The sequence below is a fragment of the Mesoplodon bidens genome, assembly GCF_964165515.1.
Source record: "Mesoplodon bidens genome assembly, chromosome: 2".
Lineage (NCBI taxonomy): Eukaryota > Metazoa > Chordata > Mammalia > Artiodactyla > Ziphiidae > Mesoplodon > Mesoplodon bidens.
In genome coordinates, this window is record NC_138177.1 from 186,064,291 (window position 1) to 186,092,215 (window position 27,925).

The 27,925-nt window shown below is 60.3% G+C and overlaps 2 protein-coding genes across 6 annotated transcripts in view; one reads left to right on the forward strand and one right to left on the reverse strand.

Annotated features, from left to right (window-relative positions):
• The first annotated feature begins 4,782 nt into the window (after nucleotides 1–4,782).
• Nucleotides 4,783–10,426, forward strand: FAAP20 (FA core complex associated protein 20). 3 transcript variants are annotated; one of them, XR_014015240.1, is made up of 6 exons: nucleotides 4,783–4,862; nucleotides 5,112–5,253; nucleotides 5,340–5,626; nucleotides 9,184–9,252; nucleotides 9,590–9,799; nucleotides 9,952–10,421. XR_014015240.1 is itself a non-coding variant. In XM_081226757.1 (5 exons), the coding sequence occupies exons 1-5, from the start codon at nucleotides 4,801–4,803 to the stop codon at nucleotides 9,591–9,593; spliced, it is 564 nt and encodes a 187-aa protein (XP_081082883.1). In that variant the 5' UTR covers nucleotides 4,783–4,800; the 3' UTR covers nucleotides 9,594–10,426. The 3 variants fall into 3 exon arrangements, 2 of the variants coding, with proteins under 2 accessions (XP_081082883.1, XP_081082882.1); XM_081226757.1 differs by having other exon boundaries at nucleotides 9,590–10,426; XM_081226756.1 differs by lacking the exons at nucleotides 9,590–9,799; nucleotides 9,952–10,421 and having other exon boundaries at nucleotides 9,184–9,351.
• A 1,637-nt stretch (nucleotides 10,427–12,063) lies between these two features.
• The window catches only part of PRKCZ (protein kinase C zeta), a 101,342-nt gene continuing 85,480 nt past the window's right edge, over nucleotides 12,064–27,925 (reverse strand). For all 3 annotated transcript variants that reach the window (XM_081226094.1, XM_081226095.1, XM_081226093.1), the window contains exons 11-18: nucleotides 20,004–20,090; nucleotides 18,410–18,545; nucleotides 18,138–18,225; nucleotides 17,088–17,207; nucleotides 16,320–16,399; nucleotides 15,822–15,911; nucleotides 12,605–12,720; nucleotides 12,064–12,456 (exon numbers count right to left, since the gene is read on the reverse strand). In XM_081226094.1, the coding sequence (XP_081082220.1) occupies nucleotides 12,369–12,456; nucleotides 12,605–12,720; nucleotides 15,822–15,911; nucleotides 16,320–16,399; nucleotides 17,088–17,207; nucleotides 18,138–18,225; nucleotides 18,410–18,545; nucleotides 20,004–20,090 (805 nt within the window). In that variant the 3' untranslated portion in view covers nucleotides 12,064–12,368. The remainder of the gene's footprint in view (nucleotides 12,457–12,604; nucleotides 12,721–15,821; nucleotides 15,912–16,319; nucleotides 16,400–17,087; nucleotides 17,208–18,137; nucleotides 18,226–18,409; nucleotides 18,546–20,003; nucleotides 20,091–27,925) is intronic.

Below are 27,925 nucleotides of genomic sequence, written 5' to 3' on the forward strand. Positions count from 1 at the left end.
CAGACAACCGTCTGCTGAGCCCTGACCGAGCCTGTGTCCATACGGGGAGGGGCTAAAGCCTTTGTGCCCTTGTGAAGAGAGGAGGGGGCTGAAGGGGGTGGCAGAGGGAGGAGGAGGACAACGAGGAGGAGGGGGAGGGGGAGCAGGGGGAGGACCCAGCTGAGGCCCAGCAGCACCTCTGATGGGGATGCCCGCCCCGTGAGCCACACCGGGACACCCAGGCCAGCCTGAGGACAGCCCCTGCCTGAGGAGGTCCCCAGGGAGGGGGTCAGAACTTTCTGTGTCAGGTCTCCCTCACAGCAGGTGGTCGGAAATGGCTCACACAGAAATGGGGGTGACACGGTGGGGGCCTAGAAGGCCAGGCTCTGGCCAGCAGATCTGCGGTAAGCAGGCAAGAGGCCACTGGAGCGAGGAGGAGCTGGCCCACCCTCTCCACCCAGTGGGGGAAGAGAGAGGGAGGAGGGGAGGGGGAGGGGAGGGGAAGGAGAGGGGGGAGGGGAGGGGAAGGAGAGGGGGGAGGGGAGGGGGAGGGGAGGGGAAGGGGAGGGGAGGAGGGGAGGGGAGGGGAGGGGAGGAGGGGAGGGGAGGGGAGGGGAGGGGAGGGGAGGAGAGGAGGGCAGGGGAGGGGAGGGGAGAGGAGGGCAGGGGAGGGGAGGGGAGGGGAGAGGAGGGCAGGGGAGGGGAGGGGAGAGGAGGGCAGGGGAGGGGAGGGGAGGGGAGGGGAGGGGCAGTCTTCCAGCTGCACATGGTGCCGACAGCTTGGAGAGGCCAGAGTCTCTGTGTCAGTGTCCTGTGGCTACTGCACAAATGACCCACCTGGGGGCTTCAAACAACGGGATCCACTCTCACAGTCTGGAGGCCAGGAGTCCACACTCAAGGTGTCGTAGGGCCCCGTGCCCTCTGGAGGTGCCGGGGGAGACTCCTTCCCGCCTCTTCTGGCCTCCTGGGGTTCCAGGTGCTCCGGGGCTCGTGGCCACATCCCTCCAGTCGCTGCCTCTGCCGTCACGTGGCTTGTCCCTGTGTGGCTGTGTCCAAACAGCCCTCTTCTTGTGAGGACGCGGGTCATGCTGGGTCCCGGCCACCCCCCCCCGCCAAGTACGGCTGCATCTGAACTTGGTTCTAAAGCTGCAAAGACCCTACTTCCCAAACAAGGTCACACTCACAGGTTCCCAGGGGACACTGGTCAGCCGCCCAATATCCTCAAAGCTTGGTCTCTGCTGGACTTCCGTTCCCCACAGGAGAGCTGAGCTGGCACCCGCTCGTCGGCCCCACTCATCCTCGGATTCCGGCACCCCCGAGGCCCCGGGGACACCGTGGGGGCAGAGTGCAGGCTTGCCTACCCGGGAAGGCACATAGTACCCTAGCCCTACAAGTCCCACTGGGGGGGCGGGGATGGCAGGAAAACCCAGGCAGGCGACAGGGGCAGGGAGAGTCCAGAGGGCTTCTCTGCGGAGGGGACCCCAGAGGAGAGCCCAAGGGTCGGCAGGAGTGGAGACGTGGGGACAGAGGCAGAGCCGATGTGGCTGCACGCGGGGCAGCAGCAGAGGAGGGGCTTGGGGGCGGGAAGAGTGGGGACCTCAAGGGAGTGACAAGGTTCGCTATGCATGCTGGGAGAGGGTGGCTGTCCAGGGGAGGGGTGGTGGCCAGGATGGGTGCTTGGCCACAGGCTGCTGTCTCTGCCACGCCGGGTCACCCCGCCTCTGTTCTCGGTGGAAGGGTCCCCGGCTGCCCCGTGGCTTTCAGGCTCTTGAAGTGGAGGCTGGAGGCCGAGCCGGCCCTTGGCTTTAGCCCGCTGACCATGGCAGGTCCCGGCCATGGACGCCCACCCCTCTGCAGCCGTGACGAGGGTCCCTGAGGAGGCCGAGGGTGCCCTAACTCCCACACCAGTGAGTGGGCCCTGCACGCACTCTGCTGCCCGACGGATCCTGCAATGTTTCCCAGGCAGCTGTTTCAATCCAGCCTGTCTGCCTGGCGCTCTGCGTGCCCACGAATGCACTGCCCGGTTCCAGGCAGGCTTGCCCGCTTGGCACCCACAGGCCAGCAGGTGTGGCCGCGTCAGAAGGCCGGTCTCCAGGGAGGGGGCGGCCCAGCCCTTGAGGCCATCCTGGCCGGCATGGGCACCGACGGGGCACCCACGCGGAGCACGTGCCCCCGGTGCCCTGTTCCACTTGGAAATTGGAGGCTGTGGTGCTCTCTGGGGCTGGTCGTGCCCGCCGGCCTCAGGCCCTGCTCTGCCCGCCTGTGCCGTCTTGGCTGCCCCGATGGCAGAGCTGGCCCCAAAGGAGGGTGTGGGGAAGCCAAGTGGGGCTCGGATCTCGCCAGCCGGCCCTGGGCCGGGGTCCAGCTGACAGGTCTTGCCCGGCCGGCCCACCGTGGAGTGGAGGCATCGGCACCAGTCGGTCAGCGGCCAACTCCGCTCCGTCGGGGGGCAGGACAGAGCACAGTCACCCTGTGGCTCTAAGGACACCAGGAGCCCAGAGGTATCGGAAGGTGCTGGGGAGGGCTGGGCCCCCGACCAGGTGGCCACAGACGTTACCCTGATTCTGGGAGGGGAGGGCGTACCTGGCTCACCATCGTGGACAAAGCCAGAGAGCGCGGAGGGAGGTGGCCTCACAGCTGGTGGGGCCACCACCCCTGCCCACTGGTGCCCTTTCTGCTTCGCTGGAGGGCTGCCTCCTCCAGAACGTGAAATATTCTCTGTAAACATAAACTTGGCTTGTAAAAATCTCGTCCTGCAGTGCCAGCCTCAGTCCTGATCAGAAATTATTCTCCAGTCAAGCCCGCGGCCTGTCACTGCAGCAGGTGGCTCAGAAAACGGGAGCCTTTTAATCAAGTTCAACTTTTAAACTTCCTCCAGCCCCCCCTCTCCCTCACTGCCACCGCGTCTTGCTGATAACGCCAGGACAGCTGGGACAAGGTGGGTCCCCTTCCACCTCCAGAAGGTCCTCGTGCAGGCTGGGCAGGCGGCGGGCAGCTGTTGGGAAAGCGGCGGCCAAGGGGACGGGGCTCCTGCCGGGTGCCGGCACCTGCCGTGAGCAGGCAGACGGGTCACCCCGGCTCTGTTCTCGGTGGAAGTGTCCCCGGCTGTAGGTCTCAGTGGCGATGGGGGAGTTAATCCCCAGCAGCCGGATGAAACCAGAGAGGAGAAGCCCCAGGAGACAGCTTTGACACGTTGCTCTGGCTCTGCCGTCCCCGGAGCACGGACCCCGAGGGCCTCTGTGCTGCCTGGCCTGGGGTCTAGATCCCATGCACCCCCCAGCAGCCCAGGGTAAATGAGGCCCATTGGCGTGGTTAAGGCCAAAGGAGCATGAGTGCCCCCCACCCCCTGTTCTGAAGGCCAGAGCCAGGCTCAGCCAGGCCCTAACAGCCACGGGGGCCTGCACCTCCTCGGGGCACCTGGGTCCACCTGAGACCCTCCCTGCTCCTGCCTCACCTCAAGCTGCCTGTCTTGGGCTGGGGAGTCGGCTGTGTGAGGTCTGTATAGGCAGAGGCCGGGACGCTGAAGACCCCAGGGCTCAGTTCCCAGAGCCCTGCTGGGGTGGGGCAGCTGCTCACACAGACGTCCCCATGCGGCTTCCCAGAACGGCCCGAGGGCCGGGCACGCGCCGGCCGTCGAGGCCTGCTGGGGCCCCCCCGTCTGCCTTAGGGAGGCCTGGCGTTCCTCCTGGAAGTCCCCACGGCTGGCGCTCAGAGGCGCGGTGACACTTCCAGGAGAGGCTCTGAAGCAGCGGAGGCTGAAGCCAGAGCCAGTGGCGCCGTGTCTGGGAACCCCCCACCACCCAGCACGTCCTGCACACCTCAGTCCCATCCTGGGGCCCCCAGGGCACAAACTCTGCATCTGCAGGAGTGGCCGAGGGTGCCTGGGCGTCTGCTGCCACCACGTGGCGGATTGCAAGGTCACTGGACGAGAGTGCCTGGCGCCCGGGGTGTCACAGAAGCCCCCTCAAAGGCCCTCCACCTTCAGGCCCCCGCCCCTGGCCCAGGACTCCGGGCCCTGCACTTGGTCGTCTCACATTGCTTTTTATTTATGTACTTATTTGGCTGCACCGGGTCTTAGTTGCGGCACGCGGGCTCTAGTTCCCTGACCAGGGATCGAACCCAGGCCCCGCCCCCCGCATTGGGAGCGCGGAGTCTTAACCGTTGGACCACCAGGGAAGTCCCTGTATCTCTTAATTAAGGAAACTAAGCTCCTCCCTTTTGTAAGGAAACGGGGAAGGATCGCCCGGGTCGTCAGAGCTGGACACCCAGGCTCAGGGCTGCCGATGCAGAGGGAGGTGGCAGAGCTAGATCAGGCCTGGCAGCGGCGGGTGGGGACGCCAGGACCCCCAGCTGTCTTCCCGCGCAGTTCCTCCTCCTAGAAGCCGCTGCAGACCCCAGGCCTGAGGGGTGAGGGCGGCATCCCCCGGCTCAGCTGGAAAATGACTCCCTCAGGGCAAGGCAGCCTCCCGACCTCAGTGACGCCTCCGCGGTGGAGGGAGGAACCCTGGCCTCCGTCTCCCCAAAAGTTGGGGTCAGGACACCACCCTCCGATAGTGCCACAAAGGAGAGGTCACCTCATGGCCTGCGGAGCAGGTCGTGGGGTCCCCAGGGTCGGGTCAAGCGCCAACGTGGGGGTGGGAGTTGGGGTCCACAGCTCACGTCTGGCCGTGCGGGGATTGAGGAGGGGGTCCTGGGTCGGGTTCTGTCCCGGCGCGCCGGGAGTGCCCGGGGCGGAGTCTGTGCCGGGGGCGGGGTCTGTGCCGGGGGCGGGGGCCGGCGCGCGGGCCGCTCATTTCCGCCGGACGCGCCGGCTCCGGGCGGATGGAGCCGGCGCGGCGGTCGAAGCTGAGCCTGAGCCGGCGGAGGCCGCCCTCGGGGGTCCGGTGAGGCCGGGGCTGGGGGCAGCGGGGCGAATGGGGAGCCTAGTGTCCCCGGCCGAGCAGTGGCCGGGTGTCACGTCCCCACGTGCTTCCCCTAGCCCGCCTCGGTCCTGCCCCGCCCCCCCAGCTCTTCCCACCCGACCGCCACCCGCGGAATTCTCACCTCCCCACGCCGAGCTGCACACCTGTCCGCCCCCGCTGAGTCCTCCCTCCTGTGCCCTCCCCGCCGGCTGAGTTCTCACTGCCCCGCAGCCCCAGGTGCCCGAGCAACCCCCCCGGTTCCCCTCCGGACGGCGGCGAGTGTGCGCGGCCGTGGGCTGAGCTGCTGCGCGTCGCGAGTGCGGACCTGAACGTGGACGGCGAGCTGCCGCCGCTGCCCGCGTTCCCCGGCCAGGTACGTGTGCAGTGGTCCCCGCGTGGCTCCGGGTCTCGGGCTGGGGCGGGGCGGGGAGGGCGCGGTCCGACGACCCCGTCTTGTAGGAGCCCAGGCGCAGCGCTGAGCGCGCGCCCCCGGAAAGCTTCACCGTGGGAACCGAGACCTTCTCCTGGACGCCCTTCCCGCCGGCCCCGCGGCGAGGCGGGGACCCGAGCCACTCCGACCGAGTGCTCCGCGAGGCCCTGGGGCGCACGGGGTCCTCCGCGTGGTCCCCCCAACGACACCCCGCGCCCGAGCCCCGCGGGACCTCCAGCGTCGAGGAGCAGCCGTCCGTGGAGGGGTCGCCGACACTGCAGAGCTGCCCCATGTGCCAGGCCGACTTCGCCCCCAGGTGAGGGGCCCCTCTGCTGCCACCCGGTGGCCCTTTCCCTGTTTGGAAACCACAGGCAGTTTCAGAAGGCTAGGGTAACTGAGCGCCACTTTGGCATTCTAAAGTGATATTTCACACAGAAGAAGTTGGCAAAGCGCAGAGACGGTGCTGATCAGCCAGAGGGCACAGGGGTGCGGGTCTGGGAGTCTACTTGCTGGTCCACCGGCCTGGGGCCCTGCTGACAGGCTGCAGTCTCCTGGATGGGGCCCCTGGGACTCTGCAGCATGAGGGCAGGGAGGCTCTGGCTCTAACCGGGTCCACCCTGACATCCGGGAACCTGGTGGTGACTGGCGTCCCCAGGTGGACTGCCTCCAGAGCCAGTCCAGGCTGTGGGTCACTGAGCAATTTTCTGTTACAGCTCCTCGGGCACCTTCCCCCGTGGGGTGGATTGCCAGTTTTAAAAACAAGACTTCATTTCTGTGTCCAGAGATACTTTTTTCTTTTTAAAAGACTAACGTATATTTTTATACCTTTTTAAAAGTAAGGGTGATGGGATTGGACTTTGCTAAGCAGTCCCAACTGCCCAGCTTGTGGGCCACGTGTCACAAGGCCGAGGACACAGGTGTGGGGGTCATGGGGGTCAGGACGGCGGGAAGGAGCTTGGTTGGATGAAGGGGGTGGATGGCCGGTTTCTGTAGCTGGACGTGTGCTGCGTGTCCTGTGGCCTGGAGAGTGGGTTCAGTTCCGTGCCTTGTCTCTGGTTTTCCAGAAGTAAAACCAGCCCTGGGGGGTGAAGGGAGTGGCTTGTATAACTAGCAGCTGATGACAAACAGAAGTCATCAAACCAGTGATCAAAATGTGTGGCACAAAACTGCGCAGGTCTGCAGTCAAATATCCAGGCTCCTCCAGTGGCGACACTTCACTGGAGCCAAGCTTTTGGGGGCCTGGACGGCTCGGGGTGGGGGGAGTGAGGGCGAGGAGGTGGCTGTCCCCAGGGGGGCCTGTGGGCGAGGCCCCCCGGCCGGCACAGGTCTGGCATGGCGGGGGTGCAGCGGGTGTGGCACCGCGCTGAGATGCCCGTGCTCCTTGTAGCGCTGGAGAATTTTTCCCAGACCCCGTGGCTCACCGGACATGTCTCTTGCCTGTACTGATGCTTCAGGACAGTTGTGGGCTGCATACACCAGCTCCCTCACCAGTTTTTTTTTTAACATTTATTTATTTATTTTTGGCTGCATCGGGTGTTAGTTGCAGCACATGGGATTTTTTGTTGCAGCGCGCGGGCTTAGTTTCCCGGCGGCATGTAGGATCGTAGTTCCCCGACCAGGGCTCGAACCTGTGTCCCCAGCATTGGAAGGAGGATTCTTAACCACTGTGCCACCAGGGAAGTCGTCCCCCCCAACCCCGCCTACCAGTCTTGATGAAGCCATGAATGCTTTTTAAAATACGAAGTCCTCTTGATTTGTACCCATCGAAAGAAACCCAGGGACGGAAGTACCATCGGAGCCCTGGAGGGAAATTCGTCTTCTTGGCAGCAGACGTGCAGCCCAGCCCCTCTAGGGGTGGCTTTTATTCTCGGATTACTTGTTTTTCTACACAGTCTAAAAAAGGACTCCTAGATACATTAGAAAGAAAGTTCCAGTCTGAGCTCTTTAAGCAGTTAGATTGAGGCTGGGCAGGATGCCTCGGGATTGCAGAGTAGGTGTCAGGCGGTTGGGTCCAGGCCTCCGCGTGTGTCTGGAATGCTTCTAGCATGTTCTTCCCTTTGATTAAGAAGGAGAGAGGCGGCCCTTGCCGGGCCACACCCCGAGCCTGCAGGGTGACAGTGGAAAGCACCCCCCCCACCACCCCTGGGGTAAGGGGACAGGTCAGGCAGGCCCTTAGGGGACAGAAACGGGACTGTCCCACGCTTGCTTTCAGTGATCCTGGGGACTGTTTTTGGGCAGAGTTGGAAGCCCTGCCACCCCTCGGAGCAGAGGGATGGGCTGCTGGGCCACAGGAGGTGTGGGCGGCCTGAGCGCCACGGGCAATAGTGAGACGCTGCTTGTCTTTCTCGGAGCCTCGCGCTTTCCGGGTCACTCAGAACCGTTTGTTCTCTGAGCTTCTTCTCTGACCTGAGGGCCGTCATGTACCGCGTGTGTGTGAAAGCCCCTCTGTGTCCGTGAGCTCGGGGCTGGTTCGGGAGATTGGCTCCCTCCCGCCACCTGACGTGAGGACGGGAAACCAGACAGGCACCGTGTCCGCGTGATGAGACCCAGGCCAGCCCGTGGGGTCTCACGTGCTCCGAGGCCCCTGGAGGGTCGGAGCAGAGCCCCCTCCTGTGCTGGGCCTCCCGTCCACGCACCGGGCACGAGTGGGAGACAGAGGCAGAAGCTCAGTGTGCAAGGTGGACCCGCCACGAGGCTCCTGTTGGGGGGTGAGGGAATCCCAGACCGCGCCCCCGCCGAGGGACAGTGCCGGGCAGCCCCCAGACGAGGTGACCTGGTCCAGGTCTTAGGGTCTTCTGGTGGCCTTGGAGAAGGCACGTGGAGGGGCTGCTTCCCAGGACGGGCCGAGGGGCCTCTCTGGACTCGAGGAGGCACCGGCCGGGGGCCTCAAATCCCCAGGAGGGAGCAGAAACCCACCCAGACTGGCAGGGGCTCCCGCGAGCAGCAGGGGCCGCCGTGGGCGTGCACCGGGGGAGAGGCCGTGGCCCTTGGGCTCGCCGAGCTTGGCGCCGGGACGTAGTGGTGCAGGGAAGGGCCTGTCTACTCTGGCCAGGTGACCAGCTTGGTCTGCCGAATGCCTGGCTCTGCCGCCCTCTGGGCACCGTGGCTGCAAGCTGACCGTCCACGGGCCACCAGCACGCGGGGGACGGTCATTCCCGGCCTTTCCTCCTTGATGGCATCAGACGAGGTCAGGGATGGGAGGTGCCTGCTGTGACCGGCGTCCACTCTCCCCTCCCTCACCCAATGCCGAGGGGCTGACCCGTGGGCCTCGGAGCCCCACTAAGTCCTCTTCCCCAGAGGGGCCGAGTCCCTGAGTGAAGAAGACAAATTCTCAGGTCTGAGGCGCACACCCACCTTCGTAGTGACCACCCTCCTAGGCACCAGCGCTCACACCTTTTCTTTTCTGGTTGCCAAGCGGGTAGTTTTCGAAGGAGGGAAGGGACGCATGGGGCGTTTGTTGGTGTGGACACACCTGGTGGGTTTGTCTGACTGATGAGATAGAGCCCCCGCCATGGGGGGTGGGGACCCCGCCCTCCACCTGGGGGGCCCTGTGTCTTGCCCACGCCCTTTACTCGGGGCTTTCCGACACAGGGTGCCCCTCAGTCTCAGACGCAGGTGCCAGGTGAGCCTGGGAATGGGCATCAGACAAGCCTTTTGGGCGCCCTGGGGACCTTGGACCCAGGAGCAGGGTTTGGAAAGGCCCTTTCTGGTTGGGGGGCCCCTCCTTGGTTCTGCCAGCCGAGGGCACCGTCCCCAGTTTCTCTCCAGCTACTCTTTGGTGCGTGGTAAGCACCCAGGAAGGGCGTGAAAGCGGGTGATGCGTGCTCTGGCCGGGGCGCCCTCCCTGCCCGTGACCCTCTCCTCTCCTCGCAGGCTGACCCAGCTGGACATTGAGAGCCACCTGGCCCAGTGCCTGGCAGAGAGCACGGACGACGCGGTGTGGTGAGCAGCCTGGCCCACGGCTTCCCCTCCACCGGCTGGGCCACCTCCTCTCTGCTCTGCATCCCCCAAAGCTGTATATTAAAGCGTGTCAGTGTGAGGTGTTCATGTCCCATCTCTTTGTGTTGAGGCCAAAACATTGGGTCCTTTTTCCTTTTTGGCTGATGCTGAGCAGCGTGATGACTGAAGTGGACTGGGCCACTCAGCAGACAGAGCAGCCGCAGGCAGGTGACAGTGTCACCAGCAGTTCGGGTATTTGTACCCAAGTTGGCACAAGAACGGCCAATTTGCTCACCCCTCCGAATCGGCTCACATTTCATGACCGTGTTTTAACCCCCAGGTGAAGCTGCTCCTTCTGCAGCTGTAGATTACCGCCGGCAAGGAAGACACTGTCACCGGTGCCTGTCATCACCTGCAGGGGTTCAGAGCAGCTCCCCTCAAGTCGGGAGTCATGGGGAGGGGCCGGGCCCGCCTGCTGACATCTCGTGTGAGCCGCGTCTCGTTCGTGCCCTCTGTGCCCACAGGAAGCAGGGCCAGAGGGCGTGTGCGGGTAGTTCTCCTTCCGGTGCTGTTGGCCCACAGGTTCTGGAAGAGCCTCGCCTCCAGCACAGCCACAGCGGCTGCGGCACCGGCAGGAGGGAGGGTGTAGGATGTGGAAGTCTAAGGTTAACTCCCAGAAGTTGGTATTTTCCTTTCAAAAAGGGCTTCAGACGAGCCATGAAAAGACACAGAGGAAGCCTCAGTGCACATTTCTCAGTGAAAGACACCAACGTGAAAAGGCTACACGTTGTGTGATTCCAACTCTAGGACATTCAGGGACAGGCAAAAGCCATGGAGACGGTAAAAAGATCAGTGGTCGCCAGGGGTTAGTGGGGAGGGGGCGTAAATAGGCAGAGCACAGAGGATTTTTAGGGCAGGAAAATACTCTGAACTACAAGGGTGGATACGCAATACACGTATCAAGCCTGGGTTCAAACCCACAGAATGTACCGCTGCCAGGTGATGCAGCAGAGCAGGTTCTTCCTTTGTAGCAAATGCAGCCTCTACGGGGATGCTGGGAGAGGGAGGCGGCGGGGGGCGGTGCACATGGCAACTCTCTGTACCTTACCCTCGCTTTTGCTGCGAACCTAAAACTGCTCTGAAAAATAAAATCTGTTTTTAAAAAATGGCTTCAGAAGCCTTTGCTCCTGGAGACGCCTACTTTTAATGAAAGTAACAACAGCACGCACTGTCATTAACGTCTTTAATGTGCAAGACACGAGCGGGTGTGGCCTTGGCGGGCACCCCCCCTGCAGAAGGAAAGCCAAGGCCACGTGCTCCGCCACTCACTGTACAAAACCACAGGGACGCGTTCACCTCTTTACAGTTTCCAAGAACCGTATCAAAAGGACACACCGTATTGAGACTGGAGCCGCTGGAAAATGTTAATGACTTGTTTCCAAACCCCACCTCAGCACACCCTTCAGCTTCTTTAGTTTATAAAAACAAGTGACTGTGCACAAAATCTCCCCTCACCAGGAGCACAGGTCACGCACGTGTCTTGTACACGAGCAACCGCACTGGTGGCCGGGAAGCTGTTTGGCGACACCGCAACCTTGATAGAAATGCCTTAAGTTTGAACAGATGCGTGGCCCCTGTTGGGAGGAAGGGGGCTCCTGAGGCTGTCTGTGACCCTGTCCTGGGCACAGCGGGGTCTCCCTCCCCAGGCGACCTCGCAGCCCTCACATGCGGCTCCGGGATGACATCACCGCAGGGCTGCCACGCCCCTCAGGCCCAGGCAGCTCTAAGTTCTGTGGCCCCTCATTTCCGTCTCTGGAGGTGGGTCCTTCTGATCACAACTGGGGGGCTGGTTGGAACAAGTCCACGTTCCATGGACACTGCCACCGGGGCCAGGGGCCTGGGGAGGCTGGCGTGTCTGCGGAGGGTCACGGTGAGGCAGTGGCTTCTGTTATCCTTTTCTTACCGTGATCCGCCCGAGGCCGCAGACACACGGAGAGGAGCAAGGCCTAGGGGTGTGTGGCGATGTGGGACATCCGGGGACTGCTGTCCCCGGGGGTGGACAAGGCCCCTGCCCCCCCCACACACACTGCCTGTCCCTGAGCCACACCTGACATGTCAGGGACTTACAAACCCACGATTTACCTCTTTCTAGAAAACCCTGGGTTTGGCTTTTCACTTAAGGGGGTGGCCGAGTGACACGTGCCCCCTTTGCAGATTATGGGAAGTAGTGGGTGAGCCGTGCCCAGAGATGCGTGTGGGAGGGTATTCTAGATTTATTGTTTCACTTTAAGGCTAGGACCCATCATACATATATCTTTTTAAAATTTCTAATTCTGAGCGTCATTATTCCTGACAAAAATATTTTCCAAAAATCTGATACATAACACGAGACATCATGTAGGCACTGCTTAGTGTTTCCAGAAATATATTTTGTGCGGATTTAGTTTTCAATTTTTTTTTTGTTTTTTGGTCTACGGGTGCTTTGGTGAGCCGTGTTTTAGAACCTCTATGATCCAATTTTCCTGGTCAGTCTAATGCCTGGGTCGGGACCAGCGGTGCCCACCTGGTGAAGGGGGGGCCTGGGCGTCAGACCACAGGGGCTACTGACATGCTCGGTATGAAAATACTTGTTAAATATTAACAACAGGAACTTACCAGGATTTAGAAAATGTTCCGAATCTGTAAAAATGCTCCATTGCAGTGGATCCCCGCAGGCACTTAGCTCCCGTCCCCGGCCCGCGCCTCCTCCGGGTGGGGCCGTGCCTGCGACGCCGGGCGGGTGCCACCCGCGAAAAAAAGGCATCAGAGGGAAGCTTCAACATCATCGGGACACTTTATTCCTCAGGACGTTACAGGCTAACTCTCCCGGCGGAGCAGGTCAGTTCTGTTTCTGTGGAAAGTGTGCACCTTCGAGGTCGGGGACACTTTCTCCCTCGGACACGAGCACCGCGGCCTCCGCGGCGCAGGCACAAGAAGCAAGTTCCTCTGGTGCTGGCGGCCGCGGGCCGGATGGAGGGGCTGTTCTGCTCGGGCCGCCAGCGCCCAGCCCGGCATGCATGCGCGGTGGTCGGGGACAGGCCCGCACCGTCTGCCCGCGTCCACGACGAGAACGCGGCTCCTCACGCGGACTCCTCGGCGGACAGGAGCAGCGGGTGGGTGTATTCAAACCCTTCGAACTCCGACTGGTCGATCCTCTTGAGGACGTCCCTGTGGGTACGGGACAGGGCAGGCTCGACGGGCCCCCGCGAGACCCCGGCCCGCGGCTCGGGACGCCCCGCCCCCGCCCCCCACGCGAGACCCGCCCACGTCCACGCCCCCGCAGCTCAGGACGCCCCGCGCGTCCGGCAGGTCTTACTCGTCGTCCGGGGTCAGCTGCACCGGCTCGCTGGTGAACTGCGTGTCGAAGTTGTCCAGGCCGTAGTCGTCCGTTATCTGCGGCTGGAAGGGCGGCAGGGCCTGCTTCTTCCCCAGCTGCAAGAAGACACGCGGTCAGACCCACGCGCCGGCTCGGCGCCCGCTTGGAGTTTACACAAACACAAACCACGGAATCGAACAGAAGAGACCGCCTCTAAATATGCCTCATGTTTAAAGACCCATTGTTTTTCTCTTAAAACAAAGACCCATTGTTTTTCTCTTAAAGTCCAGCAGGAAAATTTTCTGAAGTCATAAAAACCCTACTTGAGCTGAAAAATGCCGGCAGCGCAGGCCGCACCTGGGATGGAGCGCAAGGTCCGACCACCCACGTGGGATCCCGCGCCATCTGGGGTCTGTGCCCCCCTCGGCAGCCCCACCACTTAAACCAAAGGAGGCTGGTTTGGGGAAGTTTCTTCCTTTCTTAATCTGGGAACCCAGGTCATAAAGGAGCTGGGACCTGGCAGGGACACCCCTGCCCACACTGGAACCTCTTCTCTCAAAAAAGCCTTAAGTGGCCATTTCTATGTTTGTTTGTTTTTTTAATGTAAATTTATTTTTGGCTGCATTGGGTCTTCGTTGCTGTGCGCGGGCCTTCTCTAGTTGTGGCGAGTGGGGGCTACTCCTCGTTGCGGTGCGCGGGCTTCTCATTGCGGTGGCTTCTCTTGCTGCGGAGCATGGGCTTCAGTAGTTGTGGCACGTGGGCTCAGTAGTCATGGCGGATCTTCCTGGACCAGGGCTCGAACCCGTGTCCCCTGCATTGGCAGGCAGATTCTTAACCACTGCACCACCAGGGAAGCCCTCGATGTATTTCTAACCCCAACGGGATGCACGGCAGTAAAACGCTTGTCAGGCGGGAAATGGGGCGTCTCAGGACCCAGACTCTGCTTCCTACTCGACATTTAGGAGGACGAGACACGCTCATGCCTGGAGAGGGCGAGTCGCGCGCTGGGGCGGAGCACCGCTCACAGTGAGGACGAGGACGGTGAGGATGGAGCGGCCCCCACGTTCACACACTCGGTGACGTAACCCGCCCAGGTGTGCGCCGCGCACTTGTGCTGGGCCAGGCGCGCTCCTAAGAACTCAGATCGAGCCGTGAGAGATAAGGTCCTGCCCCGTGGGGTCTGCTCCCACCCACACCAGCCACGTGGGAGCCAGCAGCCAGCCCTCCAGCCCGGACCCCTCAGCTCTCAAGGCCCGGAGCAGCTTGATTCAGGAAAAGGATGACCCAAGCCTTTCGGGACTGGCCGCCCCCTTCCCTTGGAGGGTCTGCGTGAGCACTGAGCCTGGAAACCTCCACCTGGGTGGGGCCTCCACGGGACCCCGTCCAAGATGTGGAACTGTCCCAAGGCTCCGTGTGGGGAGACAGCGACAGCCGAGTCAAAAATAAGCCCCCAGCCCACCTCAGCTCACACCCGCTCTTTGCACTGTGGGACCCAGAGCCATCAGGAACTCCAGTTATAGCAAGAGAAACAAAACTGGGCCTGGAATGTTGAAACAAGTTCCATAAGTTCTGGGGACTTGGGAAGGACAAACGCAGGCTCTGCTGGTGAAGCTGGTGCATGAAATGAGGATGTCACAGAAACAGATGAATTCTTCCCAGTAATGCCCCAGTGTCAGGGCTGAGGCCAGCACACCTGCCAGGGCCCCAGCAGCATCCGTGGCCAGGCCACCGGGCAGAGGAACGCCTGTCTCTGTCATCCAGGGGATGCAGGAGCAGAGGGAACGGGCCGAACCGCAGGCAGAGCGGGGTCACCAGTGTCTGTGTGCGTGCATGTGTCTGCACACCCGTGTACACACTGCGATCACAGGCCCCAGCAGCTGGTAGGGTTGGGCCACACCCTGGGCACCGTTACGGGGACACAAGGCCTTCCCTTCCTCCCTTTCTCTCATGTGCAAGTTTCCATATTCTTCTGCATGTATGAAATACATTCTGGTAAAAAGTGAAAAAGGGGCATTTCTTACATGATCTTCCCTACCTCAGGTCTCAGGCTGCTTTAAAAAGATTTAAATAGCAAGAATCAGAACAGACCACGAGGCAAGCACAGCTGGTTGCTGGCCTGGGGTCCTCTGAGCCCACCCCCTACCCCCGTCCCTGCTCTGGGGGCCAAGGCTGCCTCAGCCCGTGGCACCCCCCCCCCCGAGTGTCCCACACACAGTGTCACCTCCTCTTCCCTCAGTCAAAAGCGGTGGACGAGGGACTTCCCTGCTGGTGCTGTTGATAAGACTCCACCCTCCCAGTGCGGGGGCCCCAGGTTTGATCCCTGGTCAGGGAACTAGATCCCACACGCATGCCACAACTAAGAGTTCGCATGCCACAACTAAGGACCCCATGAGCTGCAACTAAGGAGCTGGCAAGCCACAACTAAGGAGCCCACCCCCACAACTAAGACCCATCGCAACCAAATAAAAAAAATAACAAACAAACAAAAACAACAAACAGTGGACGAGAACGGTGCCACCCAAGTGATGTCCTGTGCACCCCACCACTTAGCCCTTTGGTGCGATGGGAAAGAGGAGGCTGGAAGAGGACAGGGGTGAGGGGTGGCGGCTCCGGTTCTGAGAAAATGGCCTGAAAGAGGGGAGGTGGGGGTGGAGGTCAGGGAGGGGCACAGCTGTGCAAAGACAGGAGCGGACCCGGTATGTCGGGCGTCGAGGGGATCACGAAGCCCCAGCGGAGGAGGCCGTTGCTGCTAGAGGCCAGGCGGGAAGCAGGGGACCAGCCCGGATGAGGGTGGCTCAGACCCAGGTGGCTGCAGTGGGGGTGGGGGAAGGTCCAGGCCCTGGAGGGTGAGTCCCTGAGGACTGGGTGGGTCAAGGTCCACTGCAGGGGGAGGGGCCACGGTGCACCGGGATGTCCTATTGGAACTAGCTAGCTGGCCAAGTGGAAACGTCTGGGAGCTGAATCAACTCAGGCGGATGGCAGCGGTCACAGACCGGGCACCCCGCCACGGGACCCCCGGCATGGCATGGACGCCCAGGCAAGGCTGCTCCCAGGACCTTGAAGAAGCAGCCCCCGCCCCCAGGGACTTGTCAGGCCCTCTCCTTGTTCTTCATTGAGTTTCCAGATGGCTCCCCACCCATTTCCGTCCATCCCACCCCCCTCGAGGGCCGCCCACCACACGGGGCGGGGGGCAGTATCAGATTCCGCGCTGCTTTACCAGGTCCCAGTCTATACTACGGAAGAAAGCGTGAGACTTGATGTCGGAAAATCCAGTCTGCGGCCGGCAGCCGAGCCTCTCCTTAGGGTCCTGGGGGTCAGAGTTCAAATGAAGACAAGTCAGCACAGAGCAAGGCAGCCCCTGATTCCCGTGCCCAGCAGGGGGACGGGCCTGCCCTCCCCAGGACTTACGAGACCTTTAGCAGACCACTCCCAGCCGGCCCAGCACCCAGGTGAAGGCCAGACGTTCCCTTCATTTAGAAACGCTTCCTCCCAACAGGTTAAGCTCCTCCGGGAATTTCCCCTTTGGCATCATTTCTCGTTGTTACATTTTGTCAAGTGTGAACAAGCATCCATAGGACGTTCAAGGAAGGACGCAGAGAGTCACACCCACACCCGACACTAAAAATGCCAACCAGCTGGTGGAGCCGTGGCCCCAGTAACTGAGAAAGGGCCGCAGCCACGGCTGGCTTGGCCGCCACGGTGGCCACGAGCGTACCTTGTTTAAAAATCCTTTCAACACGTGGGAGGCCTTGACCGAGAGGAACCGGGGGATCCGGATGGGCTTCTCCAGGATGACTGCAACGACCAGGACCGGGAGGTGAGAGCCTGTTCCTTCTCCGTGCCCGGCCCCCGCCCGCCACGTCAGCTCTGCCCAGCAGCCAGGGAGCCGGCAGCCTGCAGGGCACTGGGAACCCTTCTGAGCAGGAGGCTCGGGGCACTCGTGGTGCCCTGGGCCCCATCCTACACCCCAGCAGGGTCTTGAGGCCTCAAAGGGCCCTAGTGCCCACGGTCACATGTGCTCACAATCACGTATGAACCAACGGAGGCTCAGCTGGCCCTGCGTCCCCACGTCCACGGGTGCCAGAGGGCACCTTGGGGACAGCCTCAGCCCTGAGCCCCAGCATCCCGGGGCCGTCAATTCTGGCCCGGGGCCAAGATGGCGAGGCGCCGTGGCTGGAAGGGGGCAGCACTGTGGCTGAGCACAGCCGCTGCCCGGGACTCTGATGTGCACACCTGGCGTAGGCGGAAGGGGGTTGGGGCTAAATCAGGACAGATTCTCTTTCCCGTGGGTGTGAAAGTGCCGTGTCCCCCCAGCCACGGCCGTTCCCACAGCCACGGCCCGGGCTTTGCTCCCTGAGAGCCGGTCGTGGACGTGTGGCCCCACCGAGTCTGTGGCAGCCGCGGGGACCAGCCTGGGGACCTGCACCTCTGAAAGGGGAAAACCCGCAGGGTGTGGAGGCAGCTGGACGCACAGCCCGCGCACCTTGGAAAAGGTAGTCCTCCGTGTTCATGTCGGGGTTGTCGGTGATGATGTCGAAGGGGGAGCGGCCAGCCATCATCTCGAACATCAGGACGCCCAGCGCCCACCAGTCCACGCTGAACCCTGGGGGGGGGCGGGCCTGTCAGGCCGGGCCTCTCCGGTTGTGCTCCTGGACCACAGCTAAGGATGCGTGTCCCCGGCATCTCCCAAGCAGCCTGGCCTCCCCTCTGTCCACTGTGCCCGGGACGCTCAGCTCCCCCTTATGAGCCGCAAAGCTGTCTTCACATCGAGGCAGTCCACGGGTGGCCAGCTGTTCCCAGTGTCTGCAGCTGTCCACCTCCGTCACACACGGGGTCCCCGTCCCGGGCCAGGTTCTAGACTCCCTGCTCTGGTCCACAGCTGCCGTCTGTCCTTCTCTGGCTACTAAGTGACTTCAATCCTATCAGCCTCCTGGGTGCCCAGGTATCTGAGGGTGCGAGAACCTGCCCACCCTGCCTACCCCCCCCCACTTTTAACAGCAAGGAAAATGTGTGGAAATATTTGATGGTATATTTGTCATGTGAAAACAGCAGAACCCAAGGAAGGGGTGGACAAGCTCCAGTGTCCACGGGGGCTGTGCGTGGCTCTAGTGGCTCTGGGGAACCCCCCCAGGCGGGCGGCACCCACTGACTCGGGACACCCGCCTCGGCCCTGTCTTTGCTTTGTCTTCTCCTTCCCAAGCCCTTCAGGCTCCCTGACCAGAGGGATCCTATCCAGTGACCTCGCCAGGGGACACTCAGGTGGACACAGAGGACAACAGCTGGGGACTGAGGCCAGTTAGTGACCTGGGGCCGGGACGAGGTAAGGGTGTGCGTTTTAGTGTAACTTGGTTAGGAAGACCCCTCTCCCCGGCTGCTGGGCCAGGGCCCCAGAGCCCCTGGTTGGGACCCCCGGCAGGCCCACCCCCCTCTCTGCTCCGTGGCCGAGTCCCCAGGGAGAGGAGACTCCCAGGGCTCGGGTGGTGCTATCGCGCCTCCGCTGAGCCCAGCGCCCTAGCGCCCCGCCCCCGCTCACCGTACTCCTCTCCCCGCAGGATTTCCGGGGCGATGTAGTTCGGGGTCCCACAGAAAGTGCTCGTCGTGTCGCCGGGGCCCAGGCCTTCCTGCAGGGACAAAGCCAGTTACCAGGAGGAGGGGCCCGCCAGACACACCCCCGCCGGTGAGAGAACCAACAGAGGACCGGTGACGTGGGGGCGGCCGGAGCCCGGCAGCCAGGACGAGACGGAGCGGGCGCTGGGTTGCCCGGGACCCCCGGAGGCAGGCGGGGGCAGTGGGCCGGGCGCCCACCTTGCACATGCCGTAGTCCGTCAGCTTGATGTGGCCGTCCGCGTCGAGGAGAACGTTGTCCAGCTTCAGGTCCCGATAAATAATCCCCCTCTCGTGCAGGAAGTTGAGCGCGATACAAATCTCAGCGGCGTAGAACCTGGGGAGGGGGTGACACCCGTCATCAGCAGGGAGAACCCAACCAGGAACCGGGACGGGGGCCCAAGCAGACAGACGTCCCGTATCCTCGGCTGAAGAGCGCAGGGGCCGACAGGACAGGGCAAGGCACGCGGCGTGCTCATGGTCAGGGAGACGCAAACCAAACCCACCGTGAGACATCACCTCGCGCCCACCAGGACAGCCACTATCCAAACCCCCCAGACAGAAAAGAACAAGTGCTGGTGAGGATGTGGAGAAACTGGAACCCTTGTGCACTGCTGGTGGGAATGTAAAATGGTGCAGCTGCTGTGGAAAACAGTATGGAGGTTCCTCAAAAAAATTAAAAATTAGAATTACCATGTGACCCAGCAATACTACTTCTGCGTATATATCCAAAAGAATTGAAAACAGGGACTCGAATGGGTATTTGTACCCCCATGTTCACAGCAGCACTATTCACTGTAGCTAAAACACAGAAGCAACACAAGTGTCCATTGTCAGATGATGGATAAACAAAATGTGGTCCATTCACACAATGCAGTAATATTCAGCCTTAAAAAGGGAGGAGGTTCTGACACCTGCTCCAGCGTGGGTGGACCTTGAGGCCACTCTGCTGAGTGAAATAAGCCAGGCACGAAAGGACACATCCTACGTGATCCCGCTTCTACGAGCTTCTACGAGGTCCCTGGAGGCGATTCACAGAGACAGAAAGTAGGAGGGTGGCGGCCAGGGCTGGGAGAGGGGTGGGGAGTGAGTGTCTCATGGGGGCCACAGCGTCGGATTGGGAAGATGAGAAAGTTCTGGAGATGACGGTGGTGATGCTTGTACAACACCATGAATGTGCTTAACGCCACTGAGCCGTGCACTTATAAATAAATGCACTGAGACAGTAATTTTACATTATATGTATTTTACCACAATTAGAAAAAGAGGACGTGAGCGTGTGGGGCCCGCTGCTCTCGACTGCCCACCCGCCTCCCCCCAGAAAGGACCTACGGTGACTCATGATGCCGCGTGGAATTATTTTCCAGTGAGGAAATGAGGAAAAGAGAAAACTATGGAAAACAGGAAAGAGCTACGTATGGGGTGGAAATAAACGCCCCACCCGCCCGTGAGGCCAAGGCTGCGCGGCGGGGATGGGGTCAGTGTCCCTGAGAGTCATTTAAAAAGAAACGGAGGTTGTCTTCCTCTTCCAGGCAAGCCCCTGCTGTACATCCGTGCAGATGGCGGGGAGCGGCCTTGCCGTCCAGGCGGCTAAGCTGATAGTCGGGGCGTTCACCCCATTTCAGAAGCAGGGGAAAGCACAGCGCCATCGCACACGCAGCGCTCCGGGGGGGGTCGGCCACTCCCAGGAGCCTCCCGGCTCCGGCCTGGCCCCTGGCAGGCGGCAGTGACCCCCTGTGCCCCTTCCCTCCTCCCGACCCCCCAGGTTCCCCCCCCGGCCCCCGGCTGCACCCACCTGGCGTGCTCCTCGGGCAGCTTCCTCTGCCTCTGCATGTGGAACATGAGGTCACCCCCGTTGACGTACTCGATGACCAGGAACAACCTGCGGGACACATGGCGGGGAGGCCAGGGTCACAAGCGCGGCCAGGACCCCCAGGGGTCCCCCTCTCTGGCCAGTCACCCTCCTGAGAGGCCCAGGGAAGGCGGTGACTGGGGCTGTCCACCCCGCTCTGGGGTCAGAGGGAAGCCGCTCAGCTCTGACCCCGATGCAGTAAAACTCAGGAGAGAAACTCTTGTTCACCACTCGCTGCATCCAACACAGTTATTTGTTCTCCCAGGGGTGCCAGGCCTGCCTTTGGTTAAAAAAAGTAAAAATAAGGCAGGGCTGGTGGCTGGAGGCCCACTGGGGCAGGGAGGGCACTATGTGGCTGGGTGGCCGCAGAAGGCCTCCCCAGGGAGCAGAAGCCCGGGTGGTGGGGGGACGGGGAGGGGCCACGGGGGAGGGCAGAGAGCTGAGGGACCACCCTGTAGGCCAAGGGGCCCGGCTCGGCAGGAGGAGCCAGAAGGGCAGGTGCACAAACCAGGTGATGCGAATGACCCTCTGGCTGCTGACTGGATGCACCCCAGGGAGGGGGGACGGGCAGGCGGAGGGGGAGGAGGTGCCAGGTGAGAGCACAGGTGCGCTGGCCAGGAGGGCCTGAGGCAGAGGCCACAAGATTGCCAGTGGGCTGGGCAGCCAGGAGGGGAAGGAGTGGGCGGGACCCTCCCTGAACAGCAGGTCCCAAGGGGGAGGGTCAGGCTCGCTGACCTGGCCACAGGGAGTTGGCGATGCCAGCTGCCCTCCGGAGGGGTGTTGGGGGCAGCGGGGCCACCGGCGGGAGGATCCCTGTGATTGACAGATCCGTCCTCTGGATGCAGGCAGGGCCCTTCAAGTCTCCAAACAATTTACCATTTACCATGTGGTTTCTTTTCTGATAAGATCCTTCTCGCATTTAATAAGGTTCCATTTTCAAAATTAAATTCACACACGATTTTCCAGAAATACCCTGCTGAGGGCAGCTTGTGGATTTTTAGGTCAACGGCTCCTCTGGGGCGCTTCTGGAGAGTTGGGAGCAGAGGGAGGGGAGCAAACCCGCCGCCCCCCCCCCCCGTCTGCACCCCTGATTCAGTGATGACGTCCTTTAACACGGGGCAAGTGAACGAGCTGCAAATCACCTTCCAAGTCTCTGATTACATGTTTAGACTAGAAACAACTCTTAAATACATAAATAGCAAAAATGGAGACAAAAGTCTGAGCACTGGGTGGGTAGCCAGAGCCTTCCCTGTCATCCTGGAGAAAACCCAGCTCCTCTGTGGGGGCAGGGCAGCTCCCCCGCCTCCAAAGGATGCTCTCAGAAAGGGTCCAGGAGCCCTGGCCCTGACACGGGCCCGCCCGTTTTGCAGACAGATTGTACTCACGCACATTTTGCCTGTGGCTGCTTTCACACTACAACAGAGGTGAGAGACGGAAAAAGCTCGCCGACCCGCTACGAACAGCAAAGACCAACGACAGCAGTGCAGCCCCCGCTGACCATCGGGCACTCTTCCAGCACGTGTGCACGTCTAATCCTGGCAGCTACCCTGAGGGAAGTGATCTGCAGGTCCTCAGCCCCTGGGGAGAGGCCTAAGCCCACACGGTTTCAAAAAAAACCCATTTACTAACAACTCTGTGACATCAAAGCACAGGACGGTATTTGCCACCAGGACCCGGAATCGTGCAGCCCCAGGAGGTGTGTTCACCCCAACGTGGGTGCTCCCCAGGAAACGGATGTGGCCGCCCACACAGGGACAGAAAGCAACGCCACTCCAGAGAAAAGAAAGAAATACGCCAATGCTAGAGACAGAGACCAGCACGATGGCTTGGGAGCAGAAGAGATTTAAGGGGACATTTAAGAAGCCAGAGAAGAAGCAGCAATGGTAGTTTCCTTTCTGTATCCAGGGGAAAGCCCGTCAAGGGAGTTTCAAGAGAAGCCACATCTCTACGCGTGGAGGCGGGGACACGTTCAGCTGGTCTGTGGCTGCCACCTGGGGCCCTGGGTCTCAGGTAACTTGCCGATCAAGGAATTTATTTAATTTGTGAAACTGATCAGCTACAAGAACAGAGCAGGATGGTTTTTTTTTTCTTAAAGCAACTGTATATCTAAAGATTTTTCTCGTTCTACAAATAAATCTTACTACTACTTCCAACATTTCACTTTTTCTTTTTCCTTTTTAATTTTTACAGGAGTAGACTGGATTTACAATGTTGTGTTCGTTTCAGGTGTACTACTTTCAACATTTCTTTAGAGCAAAACCCCACCAGAGCCGTCAGGGGCTGATTCACTCTGATGACAATGCTTTGTGTGACTCAGACGAGCTGGCTGCTATGACAAAACGCCCCGATGTCCATGGCCAAGTGCAGCTGAAGGCCGTCTCTGGGCTTCACGCCCGGGGCTCTGCCATGGCGCAGGCAGAGCTGGCACGTGTGTGATGCCAGGATGGGACAGAGGCCACCCCTGGGGCCAAGACAGCAGCTTGCGTCCCCTCGGTACTTCACAAAATGTGCGAAATATAGTGAAACCGCGCAGACCAGGATCCATCAAGAGCTGGAGACGGAAAGGGGAGTGAACACCACAGGCGACTCACAGGCTGGGACCAGGGCAGGAGCAGAGGCCAGAGGCCGGCCCTACCTGCCTGACCCCCATCACCCGAGGAAAACCTGGGATGCGGGGCCTGTCCGATGGCTGAGGGTGCCGGGGGCAGGGGAAGAGGGGACCGTGGCCCCGTCTGCATGGGAGATGCTCTCCTCAGCTCGGGGCTGAGTCAGGCCAGGCCCCTACCTCCCCACAGCCCCCACGGGATAAAACACCAGCCCTGGGCTTCCCTGGTGGTGCAGTGGTTAAGAATCCGCTTGCCAATGCAGGGGACGTGGGTTCAAGCCCTGGTCCGGTAAGATTCCACATGCCGCATGCGCCACAACTACCGAGCCCACGTGCCACAACTACTGAGCCTGTGTGCCACAACTACTGAAGCCCGTGCACCTAGAGCCCGTGTCCCGCAAAAAGAGAAGCCACTGCAATGAGAAGCCCGCGCACCACAATGAAGAGTAGCCCCCGCTCGCCGCAACTAGAGAAAGCCCGCGTGCAGCAACGAAGACCCAATGCAGCCAAAAATAAACAAACAAATTTATATATATATAAAAAAAACCACCGGGGCTTCCCTGGTGGCGCAGTGGTTGAGAGTCCGCCTGCCGATGCAGGGGACACGGGTTCATGCCCCGGTCCGGGAAGATCCCACATGCTGCGGAGCGGCTGGGCCCGTGAGCCATGGCCGCTGAGCCTGCGCGTCCGGAGCGTGTGCTCTGCAACGGGAGAGGCCACAACAGTGAGAGGCCCGCGTACCACAAAAAAAAAACAACAAAAAACACCAGCCCCATACTTCGCTCAGAGGGGACACCGATGGCATGGGACAATGTGCTGAGATCAAGAGGTAATGCCATATGGACACCAGCAGCTGGCTGCATCTGGCCCCCCACCCGTGTCTGTCAATAAAACTTTATCGGAACACTCTTTGTCTGAACCCCAGTGGGTAGCTGCCACAGAGACCATGTGGCCCTCAAAGGTGAAAATACTTACTATCTGGTCTTTTGAAAAAAAGTGTCGACTGCTGGTGTAAAAAATAACAAGAACAGCAGCTTTTACGGCCCTCACAAAATGTCAGGCACTGTTCCAAGCACATCTGTGTATAAAACTTAACCTGAGAACCGTGCGGTAGGTTCTAGGAGTTTCCCTATTTTACAGACGGGGACACTGAGGCACTGGGAGGTGAAATAACTTACCCAGGATCACACAGTTACTGTCTAATAAGATCTGATACCAGGTGATTTGGATGAATCCAGAACCCAAGCCTGGAGCCCCACCTCCAGTTACCAACCCCCCATCACAGGGGTGGCTGCCCCCCCAGGGGAGCTCGGGGACAGAAGAAAGGAAAAGAGGAAGCAGACAAGCACCTGGGCTCCCAACAATGGACGACAGACAGGAAAGGAGGCTGAGGGCCAAAGGGAGCATCTCAGGAGAGACCAGGCTCATTCCCGAAAGAAAACACAAACCAGATATGCAGGGCAAGCCCAGGACAGACGTGGTCAGAACCAACACCCTGACTCAGGATGCTCACAGCAATCACGGTGGGCATGCAAACCAGGCAGAGCCCACGGCTCCGGGACAGCTGCCAACAGAACAGGGGAGCTGGCAGCTCCAGGCCCAGAAAAGCCTCCTCTTGGGGGGGGCGGATGAACAGCTTGTCTCCATCTCCCCGTGGACGACGAGTGCGGGACAGACACACCACCAAGCACCCGTCTGCGTTCGAGGGCGAGGGGACCTGGCTAAGCCTGGCTCAAGCGCCTGTGCTCCACACGTGAAGGACGCGCGGAACGTGAACCCCAGCCCTTCCCACACTCGGGAGTCATGCCTCATGATGAAATCGAGCAAAGTAGGAGAGACCCAAACAGCGAAGCAGCTACAGAAGGACCAGCATGAGGATGGCACACCTAAAAAATATAAAAATTACAGCAAACACAATCGGGTGGTGGAGAGAGGGAAGCTGCCCTCTGAAACACCCTAGGCCCCAGCAGGTTCAGCGAATCCTGCCAAGAGGTCATTTCAATGAGATTCAGAATGTTCCAGAGAGTAAAAAAATAAGGAAAATGAAAAAATCCAATAAAGATTGTATAAGGGGAACTACAGATGGATCAGAAAACATCAATGAAAAGCTCCTAAATAAGATCAGAAAACTGAATTCAAAAGCACATTAACAAAACTGTACACTAAGACCAGGCATGCGTTTCCCCAGGAATTCAAGGAGAGTTCAACCCTGGGAAATATGTTATAATGATACAATTCATCATTTTAGGAGGCCCCGAGGAGTAAAGATCATAACAATCACCTCCGTAAATGGTGAGAAGACCTCTGGAAAAATTCCATATTCTTTCTTGACAGTAAAATAAAAAGAGGTGTAAACTTCCTTCAGACAAACTGTAACTCCATGCCAGTTATTGGCATGTCTGTAACCTCCCCACTGCTGGGTCTGGGAGTCTTTGAGCTGCGTTTCTGAGGCTCTGGGGGAGATGGGGTGATGGGGTCCAGGAGTCGATAGGGGGTGATCCTGTTCCCAAGAGCCAGACGGAGGCAGTACCTCCTTAGCCTCCAGCCTTGTCAGACGGGACCCCTGTGGACCCAGAACTCAGGGAGATAGATGCAGGTGGAAACCCTGGTCTCTGCTGCTCCCTCCCTCCCCCAATGCCCCTGGGCCCCTTGCTGTAGCAAACGCCAACACATTTGACTGGAATGCCAGCGTGGTCTGGCTCTGTGTTCCTGACACCCCGCTGGCCCACAGCAGCTGGCGCTGGGCTCTCCGTGCCAACACCAGACGCGTCCCCTTGGGGTCAGGAAGGGGACAGGTTTGCCCACCACCACCAGTCCCCAAATGCGGTAGGTACTGGCTGATGTCATTAGAGACAGAAATGAACAGGGGCCCGAATCGGGAAGGAGGGGGTAGCAGCGTCGTCTGCAGATGTTATCACTGCACATCTGGAAACCCAAGAAAACCACCTGAGATTTACTGGAGAAAGAGACTCGTGAGGCAAAGGGCCCGAAATCAATGTGCAGAAACCACATTACGTTGCTGTTGCTTTCATGGAAGAAAAGACCTCGCTTCTAGTAGACACAGAAGAGAGAAACACTCAGGACAAAAATTAAGCGAGGAACTGAAAACTCTGCGTGAAGAAAACCTTTAAGATCTCCCACAAGAGCAGGTGAAAAGGGAAACCACACGACTGAGCAGGAAGCGCCTGCGTCCTAAGGATGCCCGCCTTCCTTTCCGAGCTGGACAGGTTGATTCCAAAGTCCACATGGAGAAATAAACAGCAAAAAGGGAAAACAAGCAGCAAAACGTGTCAATGAGGGCTTCCCTGGTGGCGCAGTGGTTGAGAATCTGCCTGCCAATGCAGGGGACACGGGTTCGAGCCCTGGTCTGGGAAGATCCCACATGCCGCGGAGCAACTAGGCCCGTGAGCCACAACTACCGAGCCTGCGTGTCTGGAGCCTGTGCTCCGCGACAAGAGAGGCCACGACAGCAAGAGGCCCGTGCACCGCGATGAAGAGTGGCCCCCGCTTGCCACAACTAGAGAAAGAAAACCCTCACACAGAAACGAAGACCCAACACAGCCAAAAAATAAAAATAAATTAATTAAAAGAAGGCTCAACATTAAAAAAAAAGAGTGTCAGTGATAAGACCAGGAGGTATGCACAAAAGTTACTTCCTCCTTTCACTTTCCTGCATTTTAAAATTGCATCTTTTTTTTTTTAAAAAGGAGCTACCCTTTTATGTGGTTTCTGATGTCATTTAATAGTTGGCAAAAGCACAATTTCAGGTCTGGTCCTGACAGTTACTTCGACAAAAGGAGCCCCCATGCCCGGCTCTAGTGAGGCCCTGTCCAGAGGAGGCGTGCAGCTAAGCTGGACAGGACATCATCTCAGTCAGGCAGTGGCTGCATGGAGCACCGGAGTCACCGCATCCTAATGGGATGGTCCAAGGATGCCAGCTCATGGAGAGCATGTCCCACGCCCGTGCATGTCCGTCCCCAAGCACACGGTAATAACGCGTCCCTGCCACCCACCTGCCCTGCTCTGAAAGCAGCCAGGCGCCTCCAGATTAGGAAGAAAGAAGGAATCACACTCCATGAAGGCTGTGTGTGGGCACAGCGGCAGGAGGACTCAGGCCCCCGGGCTAGGCGGACAGAGGCCAGGCCCCAAGGGTCCCTCACTGTCCGGGGCTGTGGGGTGACCCGCAACAGCTACCACAGTGTTTCCAGAGAGAGCGCGGTCCACCCACATGACGGAAAAGCACAGCGAAGCCCTGAAACCCCCGAGCGTTCCAGTGAGTCTCGACTCACTTCCAGCGGGGGGTCCCTTCTCCCCACGTGCGCCCTCGTGCCGGGCGGTCTAGCCCGAGGGGTCCTGCCTGGCAGCCTGAGGGGTCAGGGCTGCATGTGGACCATTTTAGGGGATGCAGGGGATCCAGGTGGAGAACAGAGGCTGACGTGGCTCCACCCACGGCCTCTGTCACTCAGCGCCGCGCTTTCTATTCCGGGTTTCAATTAGGACTGGAACAAATTCACTGCCTTTGGAAAGCACAGTGACTCACGTTCCCAAGGAGGGAGTGCCTGCCCCTCAAGGTCGCGGGTGATTCCTGCCGCTGCCGCGGGCACAGCCCCGGGGCGCACCCTCACGCAGCGGTCACAGGTGTCCCGTGACCATCACCAGGGCCCCCGGGAACCGGATCTCCCTGACCCTCCATCAGGAGCGGGCGGAGGTCAGGCGGGGCGCCCTGGGTCTGCTCACCGCAGGCCCGCCTGCTTCTCACCGTGGCGACAACACACATGGCCCCGGCTCCCCCTCGGCTCCCGCTTCCCAGCCCCATGTCCACACCGCCCACTGGACCCGTGCTCGCGCCGCGCCCCCAGCTCTCCACGTCGGACCCCGTCTGCCGCCCTAGCAGCGCCAAGCGTTCGTCAGTCCTGCCACGCTCTCCCTGGCACTGGGCGAACTCACCATCCTCGTCTCCCTCTAGGCCTCCCTCAGGCCTCCTCACCCAGCAGGTCCTGCGCCCCCGGCTGAGGATCGTGGTGCTTTCGGAAGCCGTCCCACCGTCAAGCCCTTCCTCATCCTTCCCCGGCACAGCTGCCTCCCCTGGGACACACCTGTGCGACCGTCCCTCGTGGGCTCTTCCCCCACCCCACCTTGACGGCGTTCCCAGGGTGCACGTGTGCGCTGTGGCCCCCCTGTATGGGGCCCCGGGACCCCGTCCAGGCTGAGGTCTCTCCAGAGCTGCAGGTAAGTCCTCAGGTGCGATTTACAAAGCCTA